Raw genomic sequence first — 19,960 nt, 5'->3', positions numbered from 1 at the left:
GGCAAATCCCACGAGAAGTGACCCTGCTAGTTTATTCCTCAGTCAGTCCAACAGAGCTGGATTTTTGTCTGAAAACTATTTAAACATCTGTCAGCAAAAAACTTTTCACTGTGCGACACGGTCCTTCATTGCAATGAACATTTCAAGACTTCCCACTTGCATCATCCTGCTGCCACAAATATTCATCCGAGGTTCAAAATAGTCCCGAGCAAATTTATTCCTGTTTAGGTAATATTTGCTCAATTCGACAGTGCCAGGCCATTATATGGAATTACTTCACTTTAAAAAAAATTACAGTACATAGTCATGATTTGTGTTTTAATGTAGTTATGTCTTCAGTAGGAGGCAGTGGGCTCCAGGATGAGTCATAAACAAGCCAAGGCATTTCCTCACAGTAAAGAAATGCAGACTAATGCCAGTCTTATCCTTTAATATCACCACAGTCCTCAGCTTTAAACAAGTGTTTTCAGTTGTCTGTTCAATTCAGTTTTATTTAGATTCACCACATTATAACGTAAGTCATCTCCAGGCACTCTACATGTTAAGGTCAGAACTTAACTGTATCATAGAGAGAGAACCAACAATTCCATTCAGAGTGAGCACTTGAAAACAGCGGGGAGGAAAAACTCTTTTCTAACAGGATGAAACCTCAGACAAAACCAGGGACCTTCAGGGAGTCTGAGAGTGAAGAGAGAAAAGATGAGCAGTGAGAAACACTGTCGGAGAGGCTGGTAACTGCAAATCAGAATTTAATCTAAATTCAACCGTATCCAAGACTCATGTTTTGGCAGAGCCAATATTACGGAAAGTATCAGAGAAAATACAACAGTGAACATTTAAATACAAGAATACAATACAGTCAACACTGTGAATACATTGATTATGAATGTTTGTTTTATAAATTTTGCAATATTTTCACTGTAAACATTAAGTTGTGGTGAAATTTTATATTTTTGTCTGATTAATTGCACTTTAATCACAACTGCACATTCATGCAATTCATAGAGGACACAGCTGTTAACATTTTAAAGTATGTATCATTCAAAAGTGATTTTGTCGTATTTCTTCCGTATTTCAGAACTGCAATGCCATCATTTATGGATAATTACACAAAGAGGATTATGCTGCTGCTGCTCACACTATAAGCACTTGCAGAAAGATAAAGTTATCTGCAGGTATGCAGCTTAGCTGGATTTGTCTTTGAATGTTTTTATTTACTGCCCTTACCTCCTGGGTATAATGAATGACACAATCGGCGTCGGTAAAAAAACTAATTATGCTGCAGGTTTGGGGATTTGTCTCCAATTAAGACACGGTCCTGACATTTCTGGCTTTACACATTCCTACCTGGGTACCAACAGGAGTGAATCGAACAAGTTGAATTTGTATGTCGTATTCAGTGGATAAGTTGCACTAAAAACCTTTTTTCTTTTACATCTAGAGACCTGGATGGTGGATATAAATAAGCTCCCTAACTGGACTTATATAACAGTCAGATGTTGCACTGTGGTATGCAAATTAAGGAGCACAACAAATAAAATGTGAATATATTCTCAGTGTTAATCCTTTGGACTAAGAGGACAGGGGATATGAATAATTCACAAGCAAAACTGCTGGTCAACCACCACATCAATGACTGGTAAATAATTCAGCCTGCAGACTGGGTGAAGAGCTGCTTGCCCCTGATTTTGATTGAGAGACACAGGGACGGGGCCTACTTATAGATTCTTGATGAGTTTTACCACATCAAGAGAAGAGGACAGGCAAGAAGGAGAGGAGCCAACAAATAATTCATAGGAAAGAGCTGCTGATGAGCAAGATGATGAAATCTGGAGTTTGTACGCTCAGATTGCATGATGAATTTGTCAATAGCTGCATTGCTGTTTTGTGTTTTCCTGCAGTCCCGGCTGTGGAATAGTAATCATACATTTCCATTTGGTCCTAGAGAAAACTGGAAACAGCTTCTGTAGCGTTAGTTAGTCAAGGTCAGGAGCGAGTAAATGGAAATAGTGAAGAGCATTTTGGATATGTAGATGAAAAACATGAAAAATCAACATTTGCATGGACACATAATTCTTATCCGCGTAAAAATGTCCGATGGTGGCGTCATTAAAGGGAAAAGAATTTCACCTTTTGCCTTCATCCATATTTCAGTGTATACTTCTTTCATTCATGCACCTGTGCACATGTTCTTTAAGGCATAGTCTCCTCTTATTAATAAGGTACACTGATGCAATGGTGATTTGCTGCAGTAATATACTGCACACACAGATGTGCACAGCCACTCGTGTGTACAATGGAATGAGTGTGTGCACTGGTATATGTAATTGATGTTTTCGCTGGTCATAAACCGAGCTGCCATTAACCCCCTCCTTCCACACACACTCACTATACTACCTCTTCTGGCATTCACCAAGCACACATAAATTCAACATATTTAGATTTTGAAAAAAAATTTTAAAAAATCACCATTTAACACTGGCTGCAGTTTCAATCTGTTCTTGACCCACATTTTCTCCTCCGACCTCAGTTTCCTTCTGCAGCAGCGGCATTGTCAGTGAAGTACATGATTAGAACATGCTGAGACTCCCCGTTGAGGAAAGAACAGGCAGTATGGCTCAGAACATGTGCCATCAACACCTTCAAAACAGCAGAGGAATAAAATGCGACAGTTTAAAATGGATGTTAAATGACAATTCAAGTCAGACACGCCGGCTGACACTTGTGCTGCACTTCAGCAGCTAATGAGACGCCAATCAGGACTATTTGCAAATCAGACCCATTCGCAAATCAAGTCCCAGTGAGATGATAATGCAAACTAGACTCAAGGACTGTGAACACACAAGCTGCTAAATGAATCGCACCAGATGTACAATACAAAGGTCTGCAGCTCCTAGACACAACACCATTTGTAAGGTTTTACCTTCCTCTATTGACAGCTGGTATGAAAACAAGAAGTCATTTCCATATCTTTACTAAGTGTGAAGTTAAAAGGCAGCCAGTTTAGATGCTATGTTAACTCATTAGCTCTCTTGCAAACATTTACTGCTTCACAAAGCCTGGGCTCAGCAGTATAAGTGTGGTACTTGGGACAGCAGGGTTTCCTTGTGTAAGACATCCTAATCTCATTAGGAGTCCCTAATGAGTTTTTCTTTAATTAAATAAATAAACATCCATTTTTGTGAGTTCTCAAACTAAAACTATAAAAAGGAGTTGATTTCCACGTGATTTAATGCAATGCATCAAACTGATGCAAATAAATGCAGCCTAATTATCAAAAGTGCTTCACTAATTTGACTAATTATTTGATGTAAACAATTAGAAAAAGGCACTTCTACGCCCACACACGCTGAACACACAACACAAACACTCGATACTGGCAAGACATGAAAGCATATAGACCAGTTAAATGTATAAGTGAGCCTACTTGATACCAGGTTTTCATTCTGGTAATTATTCAAATTAGTGGAAGGTTTCCTTTGCATATAAAAAAAAGATGTTGTTGAAAATTAGCAATTAGCTTTACACACACACACACACACACACACACACACACACACACACACACACACACACACACACACACACACACACACACACCACTTTCTGCATTGCAGATTCACAGTGAGGACATCAAAACTATAAAGCAAGATAAATAGAATTATGTAGCAAACAAACAACTGTGAAATAACTCTAAATGTGTTTTATATTTTAGATTCCTCAAAGTAGCCTTCCTTTGCTTTGATTACTGCTTTGCACGCTCTTGGCATTCTCTCAGTGAGCTTCATGAGGTGGTCACCTGAAATGGTTTTTACTTCACAGGTGTGCCTTGTCAAGGTTCCTTTGTGGAATTTCTTGCATTCTTAATGGAGTTGGGATCAGTTGTGTTGTGCAGAAGTCAGGTTGGTACACAGTTGACAGCCCTGTTTGACAACTGTTAGAATCCATATTATGGCAAGAACCAAACAGCTAAGTAAAGAGAAACAACAGTCCATCATTACTTTAAGAACTGAAGGTCAGTCAGTCCAGAAAATTGCAAATATATATATATATATATATATATATATATATATATATATATATATATATATATATATATATGTGTGTGTGTGTACTACTATATATATGTACTGCTTGCACAGTTTAATACTGCAAGCAACAGAATTCCAGGGCCAGCTAAACAAACTACTGTTGTTTTAATATAGGAGTCATGCAATAAATGGAATCTTTCCATCATTCTGTAACCATGATCTGATTTTATGCAGCACAAATCTGCAAATACAGTCAAGGTGAAAGTTGGTTTCCTTCGCTGAGAAGTCAGGTGTGCAGCTTGTCGCCTGCAGCTCTTCACCCAACAATTTGCTGTCTGTTCCTTCTGGTTCGATTACTGCCTGCAATATTTCAAACTGAACCGCTCCAGAAAAATACAGAAAATTACCCATCTTGTTTTGTAGATACATTTTTGATGAATGATTGCAGTTGCAGAAGCCCGCTGACAAATGCATTGCGTTTTCTGTGAATACCTCATAATCTGGTTAGTCAACTTGAGTTTCCCAATTAAAGGCTTTTAATGTGAAGCTACAGCTGTTGGAAATGTTCAGTTTGCATCAGCAGTACCTTAATATAACATTTTTCACTGAAATTCTGCCATAGATGCACAGTTGTGGAACTACTGCAGGTATGTAAATATTGCAATACTGTCCTCAATCACCACTGGGTTACTTCATTTGGTGATAGATTACAGATAGCTTTTACAGACGACATTTATATAAATTCAAATTAAACGTTTCTGTTAAAGTTCATTAGCCGTGTAAAGAAAATGAAGCAGTGGAACTCCAACTTTTGACTGCTAGAATAATGCACAGCAGGGCTCTTGCTGGCTGCTGCAGTTGGAATGTGCTCTGATAGATACTCTTAATTTTCTCAAATAAATATTTTATGTCACTAACTGGACACGTATCTGTTTTATCTTTCATGCGAGCTTGCTGTGTTTCTCCACCAAAACTGCTCCTTCCAAATGGACTTTAGAGGAGAGATTTTAACACTATGCTTCTGCTGACTGATTCTGCCTAGGGTGATAATTGCCCTTTTTGCATCAGATTGGATAGCTGATAGAATAAATTTACATGCCCATGTATATATCTTCCGTCAGCAATTGGCCTCCCTGCTGCACTGCCAGTGCTTTTATTGCACCCAGAAGAACTGTTTAGAGATGGAAAACATACTTGGCAACACATTTCATATATTACAAATTGAGTGTGTTGCATTTTATTCAAACAAGAAGCAGTATATTTATTGAGGGTTTATGGCAGAAATAACACCATCTAAAATGCTGTTCATAACTGTTTCTAAAATGTTTACACCTAAGTTAGAGAAAGCTAGAATTTTAAAAATGAATTATTAGTGATATAATTCCCTCAACAGGTCAAATTCTATAGATTTTAAATGCTGTCTGTTCTAATCTGGAGTAGCACAGTGAAGAAAACATATGCATTAATAACTTATTTTGTAAGTCAGTGCATTATTAACTGCAACATGGTTCACAAGCAGCACAACAGAGCATTTCCCTTTGAGAATCGGTTTGACCCGGTGCTGAAGTGTAATTTGGCTTCAGTGTACTGGAGATGTTGGTGCGATTCATTTTTGGTCATTTGCATCTTGAATTCATTGAAATAAAATACAAACAGAACCCCGGAATAGCTCACAGCAAGGAACAGCTCACTGAACACTAATCTGGGTAGTTTCCAATAATGACTACACACAAAACACGCAAAGTTCACTATTTATCCTACTGCGTCGGCACGCTATCTTTATATTTATTTCATCTGCAGGCGCTCGAGGCATCGCTGGCACGGACCATGAAGGTTTGGCAAACAGCACATGTGCAGATGGGTCAATGTTGTATTTCAACACGAGTAGGTTTTAACTACAAAATCACACTTTTGAGAGCTCTCCTTTCCACATAAACTGCTTTTTGAACAGCCATCACATTCAACCAGTCAATGTTGGACAAGACTTTAAACAGGCCAATTTTAAAATTGACTCTGCAAGTAAATGGAATAAATTGGCAGCAAAAACCTTGAAACTAGAGTGCAGTTGAGATCTGGTTACCAGTGCCTAAAAAGGTTTCTCATCATTTAAGATGTTTTAGTGACAGAAAATGTAATTTTAAAACATCCACTTACTGCCACTGGAAATTATTATACGAGTTTCAGCTTTATCAATTCAGAAGCAATGATTAATATCTAATTTGTTTAGTTTTCATGCATCCTTACTCACATTTCCACAAACTGACATGGGACTTGAGTTTATTTTTCATTGCTATTTATGACAATTTCACACCTAACATGCACACTTGTTGAAAGACAGCTGAAAACTACATAATTAACTGCTTACATTTGTATTATTATTATTAGCACTTACAAATAAAAGGGTTCTGGTGTTTCCATCAGTTTAATTAGCAGAAACACTGTCGTTCTCTGACATTTTGTTGTTCATGTTCCATGGGACAACTTAACACCACCTTCACTTTGCGCTGATTTAGGTGGGATATGTTTGTGTTTCTAACTGGGGGTGATGTTTTTCTTGTACCTGCGCCGAAAAGCGTCAAAGCTGGTGAAGTAGGAAGCCTCATTTGTGTTGTTAGGCTCCAAGTGGGCGTCAGATATGATGATATTCTACAGCTACCCTGATTATATGTATGATGCTAATGATGTTGTCAGATTCATGCTCCCTGCCAGACCTAAACAGGAGTGAACAGCTTCCACAGAAACAGTTTTTGCTGTGTTTTTCTTTCCCCTGTTTCACACACATCAGACGGAATACATACACATTTTAATCAATTCAGCGTTCTCCACAGGTGATGGACCAGTCGCATTTTACTTGTACTAAACACCTGTAAATGAAGCCCAAAGCAGACTTTTACTTGTGTATTTCCTACATTAGTATGTAACTATAGTGGCAAGTGACCTATGGCACCTAATAAGGTGCCTGAAGGCAGCTCAGTCATTCTATCTGAACATTTTTAGAACAACTGCTGCTCATCATCTCTGATGTAAAATAAGGATGTCTATGATATGCCAATATATTTGTTTTTGTGGTACTTGTCAGTTATGAAAGTTCAACAACAATCTTTTTTCTTTTCAATTTTGTGACTAAGAGTTTTATATTAGAAAAGTATTTTATGTGTTTTTATTTAGTATTATTGTGACATGCTACTAAACGTGGTTCAAAGAACATCAATTGGTTGATGGATTATCAACTGTTTTAATACAGTGCCATGAAAAATTATTTGTCCCCTTCTCAAATTCTTATTTTGTTGACTATTTACCCACTTAAATGTTAAAATCCTCAAACAGAGTTAAATATTAGACAAAGATAACCAAAATAAACACATAAACTTGAGTTTATGTCAACTCACCCAAGATCAGAAATTGTTTGATCTATTTTTTTTTCAACATTGCAGATTTCAAGTAACTGGAACAATGAGAAAGCACAGTGAAAATGTCACGCTTTGATATTTAAAGTTCCTGAGATATTGTTGTTTAAACATTGCCTCAAATTTCCACACCCGAGCAAACACGCAGAAAGTCTATATCTCTGAAAGCACTTCATTTATCAATCTAAAGTTTCAAAGATATCATTTTGAATACCGTATTTTCGCGACCATAAGGCGCACTTAAAAGTCTTACATTTTCTCCAAAATGGACGGAGCGCTTTATAATGCGGTGCGTCTTATGTGTGCACCGAGTTCCAAAATGTGTAAATGTTATTGTGTGACTTTGATCAGCTCCGCTTTACTGACTGAGAGCATTTCCTGCTGACACGCTGCTTATATAGAGAAAAGGAGGACGTGACAGAGGACAGCATGAGAACGTTAAAGGGGGAAGTGTGGGCGTGAAAGAAGACGCTAAAGACACGCCCCCAGTTGGTATATAGTGCCGGTATTTGCATTATGCAAAACAACATGGGTTTGGCGTCACCGTCCCTGTTGATCTGTGACTCCATGCGCGTCCATCTCACAGTCGCTGTGAAAAACCAAGTGCAGCAAATGAACTCGGAGCTTGCTATCATTCCGGGAGGCTTGACGAAGGAACTCCAACCGCTGGACATCGGTGTAAACAGGGCGTTCAAAGTGAAGTTGCGAACGGCGTGGGAGCGATGGATGACAGATGGCGAACACAGTTTTACTAAGACTGGGTGGCAGCGCCGGGCGAGTTACGCCACAATTTGTGAATGGATTGCGGATGCTTGGGCTAACGTGTCTGCTTGCACTGTTGTTCGAGCTCTCGCAAAAGCCGGCATCATTTATGAGGAGCCGCACGGCAACGAGACTGACTCTGACAATGACGAGCGGGAACCTGGCGTGTTCCATGGAGAACTAGCCCAGCTGTTCATTTCGGATACAGAAGATGAGGACTTTGATGGATTTGTGAATGAGGATTGATCAAAAAACAACGTGAAAACATTGCTAAATACTTCAGTAAAGTACAACTGAACTCAGTTTTGCTTCCGCTACCTTTTTTAAAACACACGCTAGCATGCATGTTTTAAGCTAGTACAGGTATGTTTTACCATGCACGCGCTCTATAATCCGGTGCGCCTTATGTATGTGTTAAATACAGAAATAGCACCCGGAACTGAGACTGCGCCTTTTAATACGGTGCGCCTTATGGTCGCGAAAATACGTACCTGTGGTTTGTGATAAATAAGTTTCAAGCAAATCAGAGATGGTTGAACAGAAGGCGTCTGATGATTTGTGACAGAATAACCTATCAGTGTCAACACAGATCGAGCACAGGAGCTAACATGGTCATATAAACAATGCTAACATTCTGCTGTTGAGCAAGCAAAATGTATCCTAGTTCACGTTTATGGCAGAAACAGCTATTTGCTAATGAATATGTGAAACATAATATCAGTTTTGCAAGTATTTGGTCAAAAAGGAAATTATTGGTTGAATAAAAATTTACACTATACAAGAAGGTAATATGGTTTAAAGCGTATAACACAATTTATTCTGAGAAGGATATGCATGTCTGTGCCCCATTTCATGACAGGTAATCCAATAGCTGTTCAAACATCTCACTTAAAACTGTACATTTCAGCCTCACATAAACAAAGTCATTAATTATCATTGTCAGGGGACCTCATGCCTATATAAGATGTCATAACAATCAGTGTGTCAGCTGATGAGAAATTTTGGTCTGGACTGAAATGGTGGGATGGTTGATCAACTAACCAACTGACCAAATGACTGACATTGAGCTGATCGTGTCTGAAAAAAAATAGTAAAAATGACTAACAATCTGCTGAACTGGTCGTATTGATGGCAATCTTCTAAAGTCTTTTAAATAGAAAGAACCACTGCTTTGTTTTCAGTTATAGTTCTGAATGCTGAGATCATGACAGAAATTAAATATAATAATGAGGAGTAAAAGTGCATGTTGTAACCCAGCTTAATTTAAAACTCTGTCAAGGTTGTAATGTGTTTTCATTTCATGCTGCCTTTGTCGAGTAAAGCCTGTAAATACTATTTAAATTTTAGTGAACTGACAACTGGCTAATGTTGAAGCACTGCAAGAGAGTCAGTGTTATAGCTTTGTTGCTGTTGTTGTTTTAAAATCAATTACTTCCAAAAGTTATTCATATATTCATGAACTACCTTCAACACATTTCCAATTAACAAATGTTCCTGGAAGAAGGTTCTGACAGAAATTCTCATCACCTTTGTATTGTTTCAGGGATTTCTTCAGAAATTTAAGACATTACAAAGACATTTGTAATGTATTTAAAAACTGGAGCAAAACCAACAGCAATTTCTGTACAAGCTGTGAATGAGATACAATATTTGAAGTTTTGTTTTTTCTTTTACAAATCAGATCTACCTTAATGGGTTTTTTCACACACCGAATATGTGCCTCTCAGGTGAGACAATAAGCTGATAACAAGGTACATATCAAATGTGGCCAAGTGTCCCTTTTGATAGATAGATATATAGATAGATAGATAGATAGATAGATAGATATGCACACACACACACACACACTTACACACACACACTTACACACACACACTTACACACACACACACACACACACACACACACACACACACACACACACACACACACACACACACACACACACACACACACACACACACACACACACACACACACACACACACCCCTACTAATAGTTGAAGCCTCATGTCAGTCAAACCGGGAGTGATAGCAGGTACCTATTTTATGAACAGTGGTTGTTTTCAGCTATAATATCCTCTTTGTGAACCTGCCATTATCTCTCTCCTTCCGTTGAATACATGAGTCTAGTTTGCCTGACTCATTGATTATTTCTCAAACTGAGGTTTGAATGAGAATCCATAAAACCGATGACGGATCTGAAATATCAGCAGTCCAACTGTGCTGTGTATTGATAAATCCATGTCGCTGTCCAAGGTGCTGAAGTAGGAGACGGATTTTCTATCACTATGTTTTTATCCATCAGTCAGTTTCATCTTGGACCTAAAACATTCTCTAAACTATCCAGAATACTCTAAATAAATAAGTGTTTGGTGTTGCTCAGTTGTTACAGCTATATATATCTGAGGAGAAGTACCTCAAAACTGTTTTTAAAAGTAGCAGCTACTCAAATGCTTTAGGTCCACATCCAGTAAAAGAACAGTCCCACACACATTTCAATTACAATATCAAAAATTAGACAAGACGCATGGGAGCATCCCCTCTGTTAAACAATAACAAGTCACCAACTGGCTACGATCAATATTTTTACATTCACAATGAATCAGAGGCCTATTTTTACTGTGAAGGCAGCTGGTGGTGGACCAACAGAAAATTATTACACAACTGTGTTGTTCGCTTAAAGTCTACAGTCTTGCTGAACCTCATTTCCCACCACAGCGGGAATATCCATTCAGCAAAAAAGACACTTCACCTGCTCAGAGCCAAACAACAGACAGACACATTTAGCAACAAGCCGGTAAACACAGTGGAGCATTTAGCACCTAAAGAGTCAAATATTTCCCTCAGGAGCAGATGGAGACCAAAAACAGGGTTAAGGAGCGACACCAGAAACACAACTCCAAATGAACGATAATGTCACTCTGTATCTGCTGGATGTATGGATGTATGTTAAAAAGTTACAGCAGAATGTACAAATGTTGTGTCATTAGACATAAATGTTCATCGATATGTCACAAACCTGATGGTCCTATGTCAGGTAAATACAGGTAATTGATGAAGATAAACTGTATGTGATTCTATCAACAATCGGTGAGTAAATTGTTTAATATTACAGTTATCAATTCAGAGGTCACCAAAGTCAGATCATGCAAGGACAAGAGAAGCAGGTTGTAAGCTAACAAGGACAGGAAAATGATTAATCATTACAGTTACCAGAGCAGAAGATGAACACAACTGTGCACTGAAACATGTGAGCAGATGCAAAAGATAGCAGGTGAAAAGAAAAACAGAGGATTTAAAGTTATATTCACTGAAGTACTAGCTGCCAGCAGATTATGAATTATTATATAATCTGTCTGAGCTGATCTGTCTCACAGTACTTACAGTAAATCAGGTGCAGCAGATAAACTGTTTCCGAGTATTCAAGCCCATAAAACAGTCTTTCCACTGTAAAATTCCCCAAAGCACAAGGACACATGGAGAAGCACGTTTAAGATGCAAACGGCAAAAAGACAAATACACGGTGAATGTCAACGAGGCAGATCAGGGGCTCTCCGATGGTTATGATATAGATTTATGTGCTCTGACATCCCACAGATGGTGTGAATTAGTCAGGGAGGGGGTGCCAGTGTGAGGTCAAGAGAGATGACCTGGCCTTCAGCCTGCCACTTGGGAAACCAAAGCAACAGACATGTGAAGCTGCTGCTGCAGTGCAACAACCCAGAGGCAGCAGCAGCAGCTGCTGTTATTGAAGCTACAGAAGAGAAAGTGCTCCCATAAACTGTTCTAATCTCATCACCCTGAGAGATAAACAGCACTGAAAGGAGCCACAGCAGCACAAATGTGCATAAAAGCGGACCGGGTGATAGAAAAGCTACATTGATTTCGACAAAGAGCAGAAAAAGAATTTTGTAAATACGAAGACACACAAACCAGATCAAATGGATTTCTAAATGTGTAATGATTGATCTTTTTCCTTCGTTGCCTCGAAATCATTTTGCATTTGAGACTAGTTTTCTACGAGCCAGTGCTTACCGGTAATATGAAAGATGATATAAAGGAATTATTTTGTTGAGAATTACAGGTAAAGGGTTGCAGCTTTATGAGCAGCTAACAAGAGACGTCTGATGCTCCATAAACTGATAATGAAGCGCTGGGAATTAACAGACTGCCTGAGGAGACAGTTACCATATGTTTGACAGAATGAGGGGTGGAAACATAGACTTTAAGAGAAGGGAGGGATCCAATAAACAGGAAAATCACATAATCTTTTGTAAATATGCACAGAGGATGACAGGGTCTTACCTGATTGATGTGTTTCAGCTTGTCAATGATCTGATTTATTACAGGGTCGGCTCCCTTCACTTTGATTTCAGGGTTGGCGCTCTGAGCTTTGATCCCGTTGCCGACCACACGGAGGGTGTAGCTGTGGACAAATACAGTGGACAGAGAGGTGGGTAAGTATTTTTATTTATTCTCTACAGCATACTGTCAGAAGTATTAGTGGTGGAAAGTAACAAAGCACAAGTACTGTGCACATTCTTATACTTTTCTGAATTATTTCTATTTTATAGCACTTGTTACATCGGATTCTCTGTATTTCAAGCAGAATGCAATAGTTTTTGCTCCTTTTAACTGATTTGACAGGTGTAGTTAGAAATTAATTTTCACATTCTGATTATAAAAATTCTTTAAAAAAACATGAGAAGTTCATAAAGCACCCTGCTGCTACGCATCTGTTCTGTTGCATTAAACTGTAACTGTTTAATGTAAATGAATTCACCACTAACAAGGCTGAACTTAAATTTTTCACACACAAAAAAAAAGTAAACAAAGATTACATTCAAGATTTGTGTGACAGATACTATTTCGTGGGCTACACAGTGGTGTAGTGGTTAGAACTTTCGCCTTGCAGCTAGAAGATCCCTGGTTCACGTACCGGCTTTGCCAGGATCTTTCTGCATGGAGTTTGCATGTTCTCCCTGTGCATGCGTGGGTTTTCTCCGGGTACTCCAGCTTCCTCCCACAGTCCAAAAATATGCTGAGGTTAATTGATCATTCTAAATTGCCCGTAGGTGTGAATGTGAGAGTGATTGTTTGTCTGCATATGAAGCCCTGCAACAGACTGGCGACCTGTCTAGGGTGTCCCCTGCCTTCGCCCGAGTCAGCTGGGATAGGCTCCAGCACCCCCACGACCCTAGTGAGGATTAAGCGGTGTATAGATGATGGATGGATATTATTTTGTTCTTCATTTATATATCCAATTATATCTTGTTCATCAATTGAAAGCAAAAATAAGTTACTTCCTGATAACCGATAACAACTGTTCAGATGCCAGATTGGAAAAAGAAATCATTCAGAGAGTGCAGTACTCCACCAAGGCTGTTCATTCATTCATATGGCATTGTCAGAAATGCACCACATTTTTGTATAAATGCAGCATTTGTTTATTAGTTATTGATGAACATAAATTACAGCACCATAGAATGTGGCCATTTCATATAGATGTACCCACAAACAAAATGACCTGGCGCTGAGCACAGTTGCATGTTAACATCATGTACGGATACCGAATCACATGTCATAAATATGTAGCGGGCAGCAGGAATTGACGGGACTCGGAAACGCCCTCGCAATTTAGTCAATTGTTCCTTGTATAATCTCAGATGGATAAGTCCTGATCAGTCCGCAACGGTTGATTTGTAGCAAGATCGCAATCATGTGATCATCATTAGGTCATTCATGTAGCGTTCACTTGTTGTCAAAGTTAGTCACACCGTGCCGCTGTCTCAAAATGATATGAAGATCTTTAAGAAATCTGTGGATCCAGACTATAAGCCACATCACTCTCAAAATCTAATCAGTTGGTCCTTGTGTCATTTCTGACCTTCCCTGAAAATTTCATCCAAATCCGTTTGTCCGTTTTTGAGTAATGTTGCTAACAGACAGATTCACAGAACCCTGATCGTCACATAACTCTGCTGTGTTCCTTGGCGGGGTAACTATGAATTTAGAGGAAATTCAGTTTTTTAAAAAGCCATTTGCTCGTACCACCATGAAGAACAGATGTCTGTCAGTTTCTGGAGTAAACTTTTACCATAACTTCACAGTAATGGTAAAGGTATTATTGGGGTATCTTAAGATGTATAAAAGCTTGAAGAAAATAGGAACGAGTAAGATATGAGAAACGCGGACATGTAGTGAGAAGGAGTTAATAATAGTTCAGCTTCTTCCTCCTTGTTTTCAGACATTATTTTAATCTATTTTTGTGTTTCTTTATAGTTTTGTGTGATTTATTTATTTATTTTTTTTTTTTTTACCTTTATGTAAATGTGGCATGTCTGAAATTAATCAGTAAATCCAATCAAATCAAATCAAATCAAATCAGGTACAATAGTAAAATGCTGCTTATACAGTGAAGCAACACTTAAGCAAACTAATAACATCTTAATATATTGGGAAAAGGTGCCAGTTTTCTGCAGAGTGACCCCATAAGTGCATATTATTGGTCATATTTCTGCAGTTTTGCTTTAGTAGCACATTAACTGCAGGAATGTTGCTTCTACTGATGTATATTTTTATTGTAGTTTTGGTATTCATACTTTTTTTAAAAACTAATTATTTCTTCCACCAGTGAGAAATACACCATTGATGTGTCAGAAAAGCAAACCGGAAACTCTCACACTGGGTTGAATCCAATCTATTATCTCCTCTCCTTGTGTGGAGCAATACTAAAAGATGATAAATATTCTCAACTCACACGGAGGTGCTGACATAATTCATTTGCAGCCATACTCCAGGGTTAAAGTGGGATTTGTGATGCCGGGGGAACATCATTCACTGCATATGTGTGCATATAAATGTGTCTCTGCCATAGTGCTAAGGCTGCACATTACATGTATGGTTTATAAAAACTGTACATCAAACCCTTTATGATAAGTCTTAGAAATGAAACTATTAAACACCAGTGTGGGTCCAGCAAACTGTACCCAAGTCTTCATTTATGATTTGTGCCTGAACGTTTTAATATACGACATTAATCCTTGTTTTAAAGCACTTCATTGTTGTTATAGCTCAGTAATAGGCTTCAGCTCACCTCAAGGATGCCTCACTCTTTAGTTTCAGCAACAGTCTGTCAGCTGTAATGCCTCTGACCATGGCAGTCAGTGACTGAACACAACTCACTCATATCTCAGTCTCCAGCTGATCAAACTACTAGATCAAGGAAAAGTTATTTTTGTTCCAACATAGACTGAATGGAGAATATCACCAAGGTGTTGACAATGGGATGGATGTCACTTTGAACTCGAAAATCTGAATTAGAGACTTAACCCTTTAAAGGGCACTCATTGAAATACTTTGAAATTCAAAATTTCAACCCTAGAGTTGAAAATTGGAGGACATAAGGCTTTTTTACTTTTGTGACATTTTTCAAAGTTTTTAATTTTCATATTGAAATTCAACATCAGTGAAGTTACCACGTATGGTTCCTTGCCTGTTAGTGGTTAAAAAAAAACTGTCTAAGAAATGTATATGTCATCACTTAGTACAACTATTCAACTGTAAAATGTGTGAGTTTCGTCAACTAACCATGGTTGGTTTTGACGTTTCAACTGCAAATATGGAAGAGGACCAAGCCGAAAGTCCGCCTTTTTCTAACTTCGGATAAAAGAGAAAGTTTGACACGTTCCAGGCCTCTGCTGATTGGTCAAATGCCATGACGTCATGTGCTCTAACGTAGAGTGATCTTCGCTGATTGGCTGGGTAAAAACCACATGCTTCTCGACCTCACTGACAGGCAGATATTTAATGTGTGTCGAAGTTACCAAAGATGATCACTTGCCCCATAAAAGGGTTAAAATAAAACATAATGCGCAATCAGTGGCTCAAATGAAGTGGGTTGTGGCAGCTAACACAAATTAGGTGTGACCATTAAGTGGTCAGTGGAGCCTAATTTATTTAAAACAAAAAGTAGGAGGCAGAATTCAAATTTAGCACGATGTCCAGGTCCTTGAGATGTAATTTTGATATTATTTTCCTGCCAATCAGAGCTCTCAAATGTGATTAGCTGAAGGAAAAATACAGCCATTCAGTGTCCCTTTTTTCCTTTTTATCAGCTGTTAGTCTGTTATCACCGCCATTTTTCTTATTAGGTTCTTTCTTCTCTTATTGTGGCCTTTGTCCTCTTTGCTGCTGCTGTGGCTGCTGTCTTTCTTCTGGCAGCCACGTAAAATGGAATATTAAAGTCAGTGTTTAAAGTCTGTCTGCAGTAGCAGCATTTGGAAAACAGATGCCAAAGTTAGATTTGTAAAAAGGAAATTGTTTGGCAGGAAAATGTAACACACTGTATCAAAGTGAATGAAACAAGCCTCGTCTTGGCTTCATTTCTCAATTTTTTATGACTGATTATTTACTTTCTTTGAAATTTGAATAAATTAAAAGACAAAAACAAAGACCACAAAGTGAATGTTTTGGTTTATAGACCATTTTCAACACAGCTTAAAGTCCATGTAATTTTAGAATGCTTAATAAACTGCCAGGAAAATGTCTATTTAGGAGGTCAAAGATGTTTCATCTGAACTTATTATCACCTTTTGACTCGTTTGAACAATGTGTCTAGTTTTTATTGCCAGTAGGCAGGAAATATTTCTATTCAATATGTCTACGTATGAATGTTGCTGAGAAAACCCTGGAGACAAACACCAGCAACTGACCAGAAATTCACTCACAGAACCAAAACACTCATCAGCTGATGACTGAACACATTTTATTTTAAGTCTGACGGAGTAGCGGCAAGATAAAACCAAACATCCATCAGCTTCCAGCCGTTCAGATGCAGCTCAGTGCAAACTAGATGTGTGTTTGATCGAACAGCTTGAACCACAGACAGATTTTTCCAGAATATTTGAGAAGTTAACCCTCTGATATCCAAGCAGTTTCTGGGTGTTTTTTACTCGCTGTGGCTCTTTTTTTTTTTTTTTTTTTTTACTGCAATATAAAATCCTGCACCTCCATTGAAACAGCACAACCATTACGAAGGAGAGAGACCTCAGGAATGTCTTCCATGCAAAAGAAAATAAGTTGAATGTCTTTGAAGTTTCAATATACACTTTGAAGAAAATATACATTTTTGCCTACATGCATTTGACACTATCTTCTAAAAGCAAGAGTGCAGACACTTTAGCAAGTCTTTGACAGAATTAATATGATACCGTCTTTTTTACGTTGAGTGGACCAAGTGGTTCTTATTGTGTTTGTAATGTTCGGAAAATGTTTATTTTGTAAAGACTGTATGAGGTAAAATGTCTTTTAAATCACAGCATGCCATCATAGAGTCTGGCGATATTGCAGTTTGGAAGTAAAAAAGTCTGTGTCGCATTTTTTTAACAGTTGCACAAAAGCCAAACAATAATGGATTTGGAAGTGGTAAGAGGGTCAATATATAACTGAGGGACTTTTGAAGTCCATGGGATATATTTTGCATACACTTTTATAAAAAGTAAAAAACTAATGTTTTTAATGTTCATTATGATCATGTCCTTACAAATTCCATAATTATTTATTATGGAAACAATAATTTATTAATAAAAAATGACTGGCTATCAATAAAATGTCAACTAAATAATCGTCCAAATTTAATAACAACCACCTTCTAATTAGCTAAACAATAATAAAATGAGATTATTCAAAAATTCTTTTGTTGTTATTGTTATTGTTTTCATGACAGATATTTCTTTTTTGGCAATATATCAGATTTTATATGGAAAATAACAGATTGTATCTGTGTCTGAGAAATCACTTTCAACAAAGTTCCCCATTACAAAAATACCTCTGAAGGAAGTGTGTTAATTCCAGATCACATGACCTGCTCCACATGATGTCATTTCCTCCTGAAGAAAAGACTGGCCAGACTCCAAGGCTTTCTGAGTTATTTAATATAAAGTAGTGTGGATTTATGGCATGTCAACAGGTTTACTACAATATCTTTATAAATATTTTTTAATTTAAATTTTACTCAATTATATGTATAATATTTTAGAAGAATCTTTCTGTAAAAATATCATGTGGTGTTTGGTTATAGGGAGCCATGTTGATTTTTAGGCCTGAAAACAGCAAAAATGTCAACTTTGATACCTGTCAACTGTGTTACAAAAAGTCCTGCAATTATATATTGACCCAAGAAATGATTTGCCAGTGATCAGAATCAGAATTTTGAGCACCAATGTGTACTTTTATAGGAATTCAAGTATTAAAAGCTTTTACCCAGTAAATGTTTCTCTTGTTTTTATATTGTTGGGGATTTTTCAAAGATGCTATATCATGTCACATTTTTAATAGAAAATTTTATTGCATTGCAGGTGATTGCGTGGTAATTAGAACATTCAATAACTGTCACCAAATGACGACTAATCTGAGTATTTTTCAGTCAAAACGTATGCTCGTAGGTGCACATTTATTCAGACAAAAAAACATTATCGTCTGTCATAAATTAGGGGAAAGCTCTGTTTGTTCAGGAAACATCTTGTACACTTTAACCAGCTTATTTCAGTGCATGTGGACAAATTCTCAGATTTTCTGCTGCAATACGATTTCTTTGAATAACTTGGCTTCTGGTGTGCATCTAAACCGAGTGATCAAGCGAAACATAAGTGTGAAAGTCAAGGTCCTGTTTGCTGGATGCAGCAGGCGCCCGCGGCTGGAGGCGGATGTGTTGGGACTAAGCTGCACCTGAACCGTGTACGTTGGAGCTATGATCCATGTGCCTCCGGCTTTGTTTAATCCCTGGACACACCTGCAGAGATTGTGATTGTGTGTGTAAGAACTGGAATGAACATAACTCCTTGTTGGGTCTGGTCCGCTACTATAAATTGTTAGGGGTCCACTCGTGAAAAAAAAAAAAAAAAAAAAAAATGAGAGCAAAAAATCAATATTAAAGAAAGATTACTCAGTCCACGTGAACCTGAAGCCTTTGATAATCCCATAAAATCCACCTTTTTGTGACCTTAGCTGCTGTCTTTTCCTTCTTTCTGTGTGGCATGATTGGCAGCGTACTGTAGAGATTACATCAGAGCCATCTGTGCCTAGTTTCACTTGACAACAAGTATGCAGGGCCACACATCTGTATAAAAAACATGCTGTTGCTAAAAAACGTGAAAACTACATGCAGGCATGAATTTGGGTGCAGTTAAATGTGGAAGCACATATAAAACATAATGGGTATCCATGCACGTGAGCACAGATACGGGAAACTCATCTGGCATTCAATACCAAATGCATTTCATTATGCCACTGGGATCCATAATGTGAAATGCACAACCTCTTACAAATGCTGCAGGGCTAGCAGTGCAATACAAAGACTCTCCAGGGGTTGCAACCCCAGAAGATAAGGGCCTGCTCCTTAAAGGGTGTCAGAGATAAAAAACATTGATCATAGTCATCATATATTCTTCAGGGTGAGTAAAAAGCATACAGTAGCATCAAGCACAGAATACTAGAGGATATCAAACAGCTGAGTGATTGCCTGTGTCTCTGTAGACCAGCAGGATCCTATAATCCATATCGTTCTCCCCAATGGGACGCTTGGTTTGCATCTCATCTCCTCTCACGATGCTGTTCAGGCCTAGATTGAAAATTTCAATCACTGTATTCTTGCCTCTTATCCCCATCTTCTTCAACTATACTATACTGTAAGCACAAAATATTCACGTCTAGAACAAAGAAATCTGAGGCCTCCGCTGGTATGTCAAAGTAATTTAC

General features: G+C 38.0%; 1 protein-coding gene across 1 annotated transcript in view; it reads right to left on the bottom strand.

Annotated features, from left to right (window-relative positions):
• gpc5a (glypican 5a) overlaps positions 1 to 19,960 on the bottom strand; it is a 142,347-nt gene that overhangs the window by 61,661 nt on the left and 60,726 nt on the right. Inside the window, exon 7 of the mRNA XM_023277040.3 lies at positions 12,509 to 12,629. Coding sequence (XP_023132808.1) covers positions 12,509 to 12,629 — 121 coding nt within the window. The remainder of the gene's footprint in view (positions 1 to 12,508; positions 12,630 to 19,960) is intronic.

The sequence above is a fragment of the Amphiprion ocellaris genome, chromosome 1 (genome assembly GCF_022539595.1).
Source record: "Amphiprion ocellaris isolate individual 3 ecotype Okinawa chromosome 1, ASM2253959v1, whole genome shotgun sequence".
Classification (NCBI taxonomy): Eukaryota; Metazoa; Chordata; class Actinopteri; family Pomacentridae; genus Amphiprion; species Amphiprion ocellaris.
The sequence above is the reverse complement of the archived record's forward strand: the minus strand, read 5'-3'. Positions and strand labels throughout refer to the sequence as shown.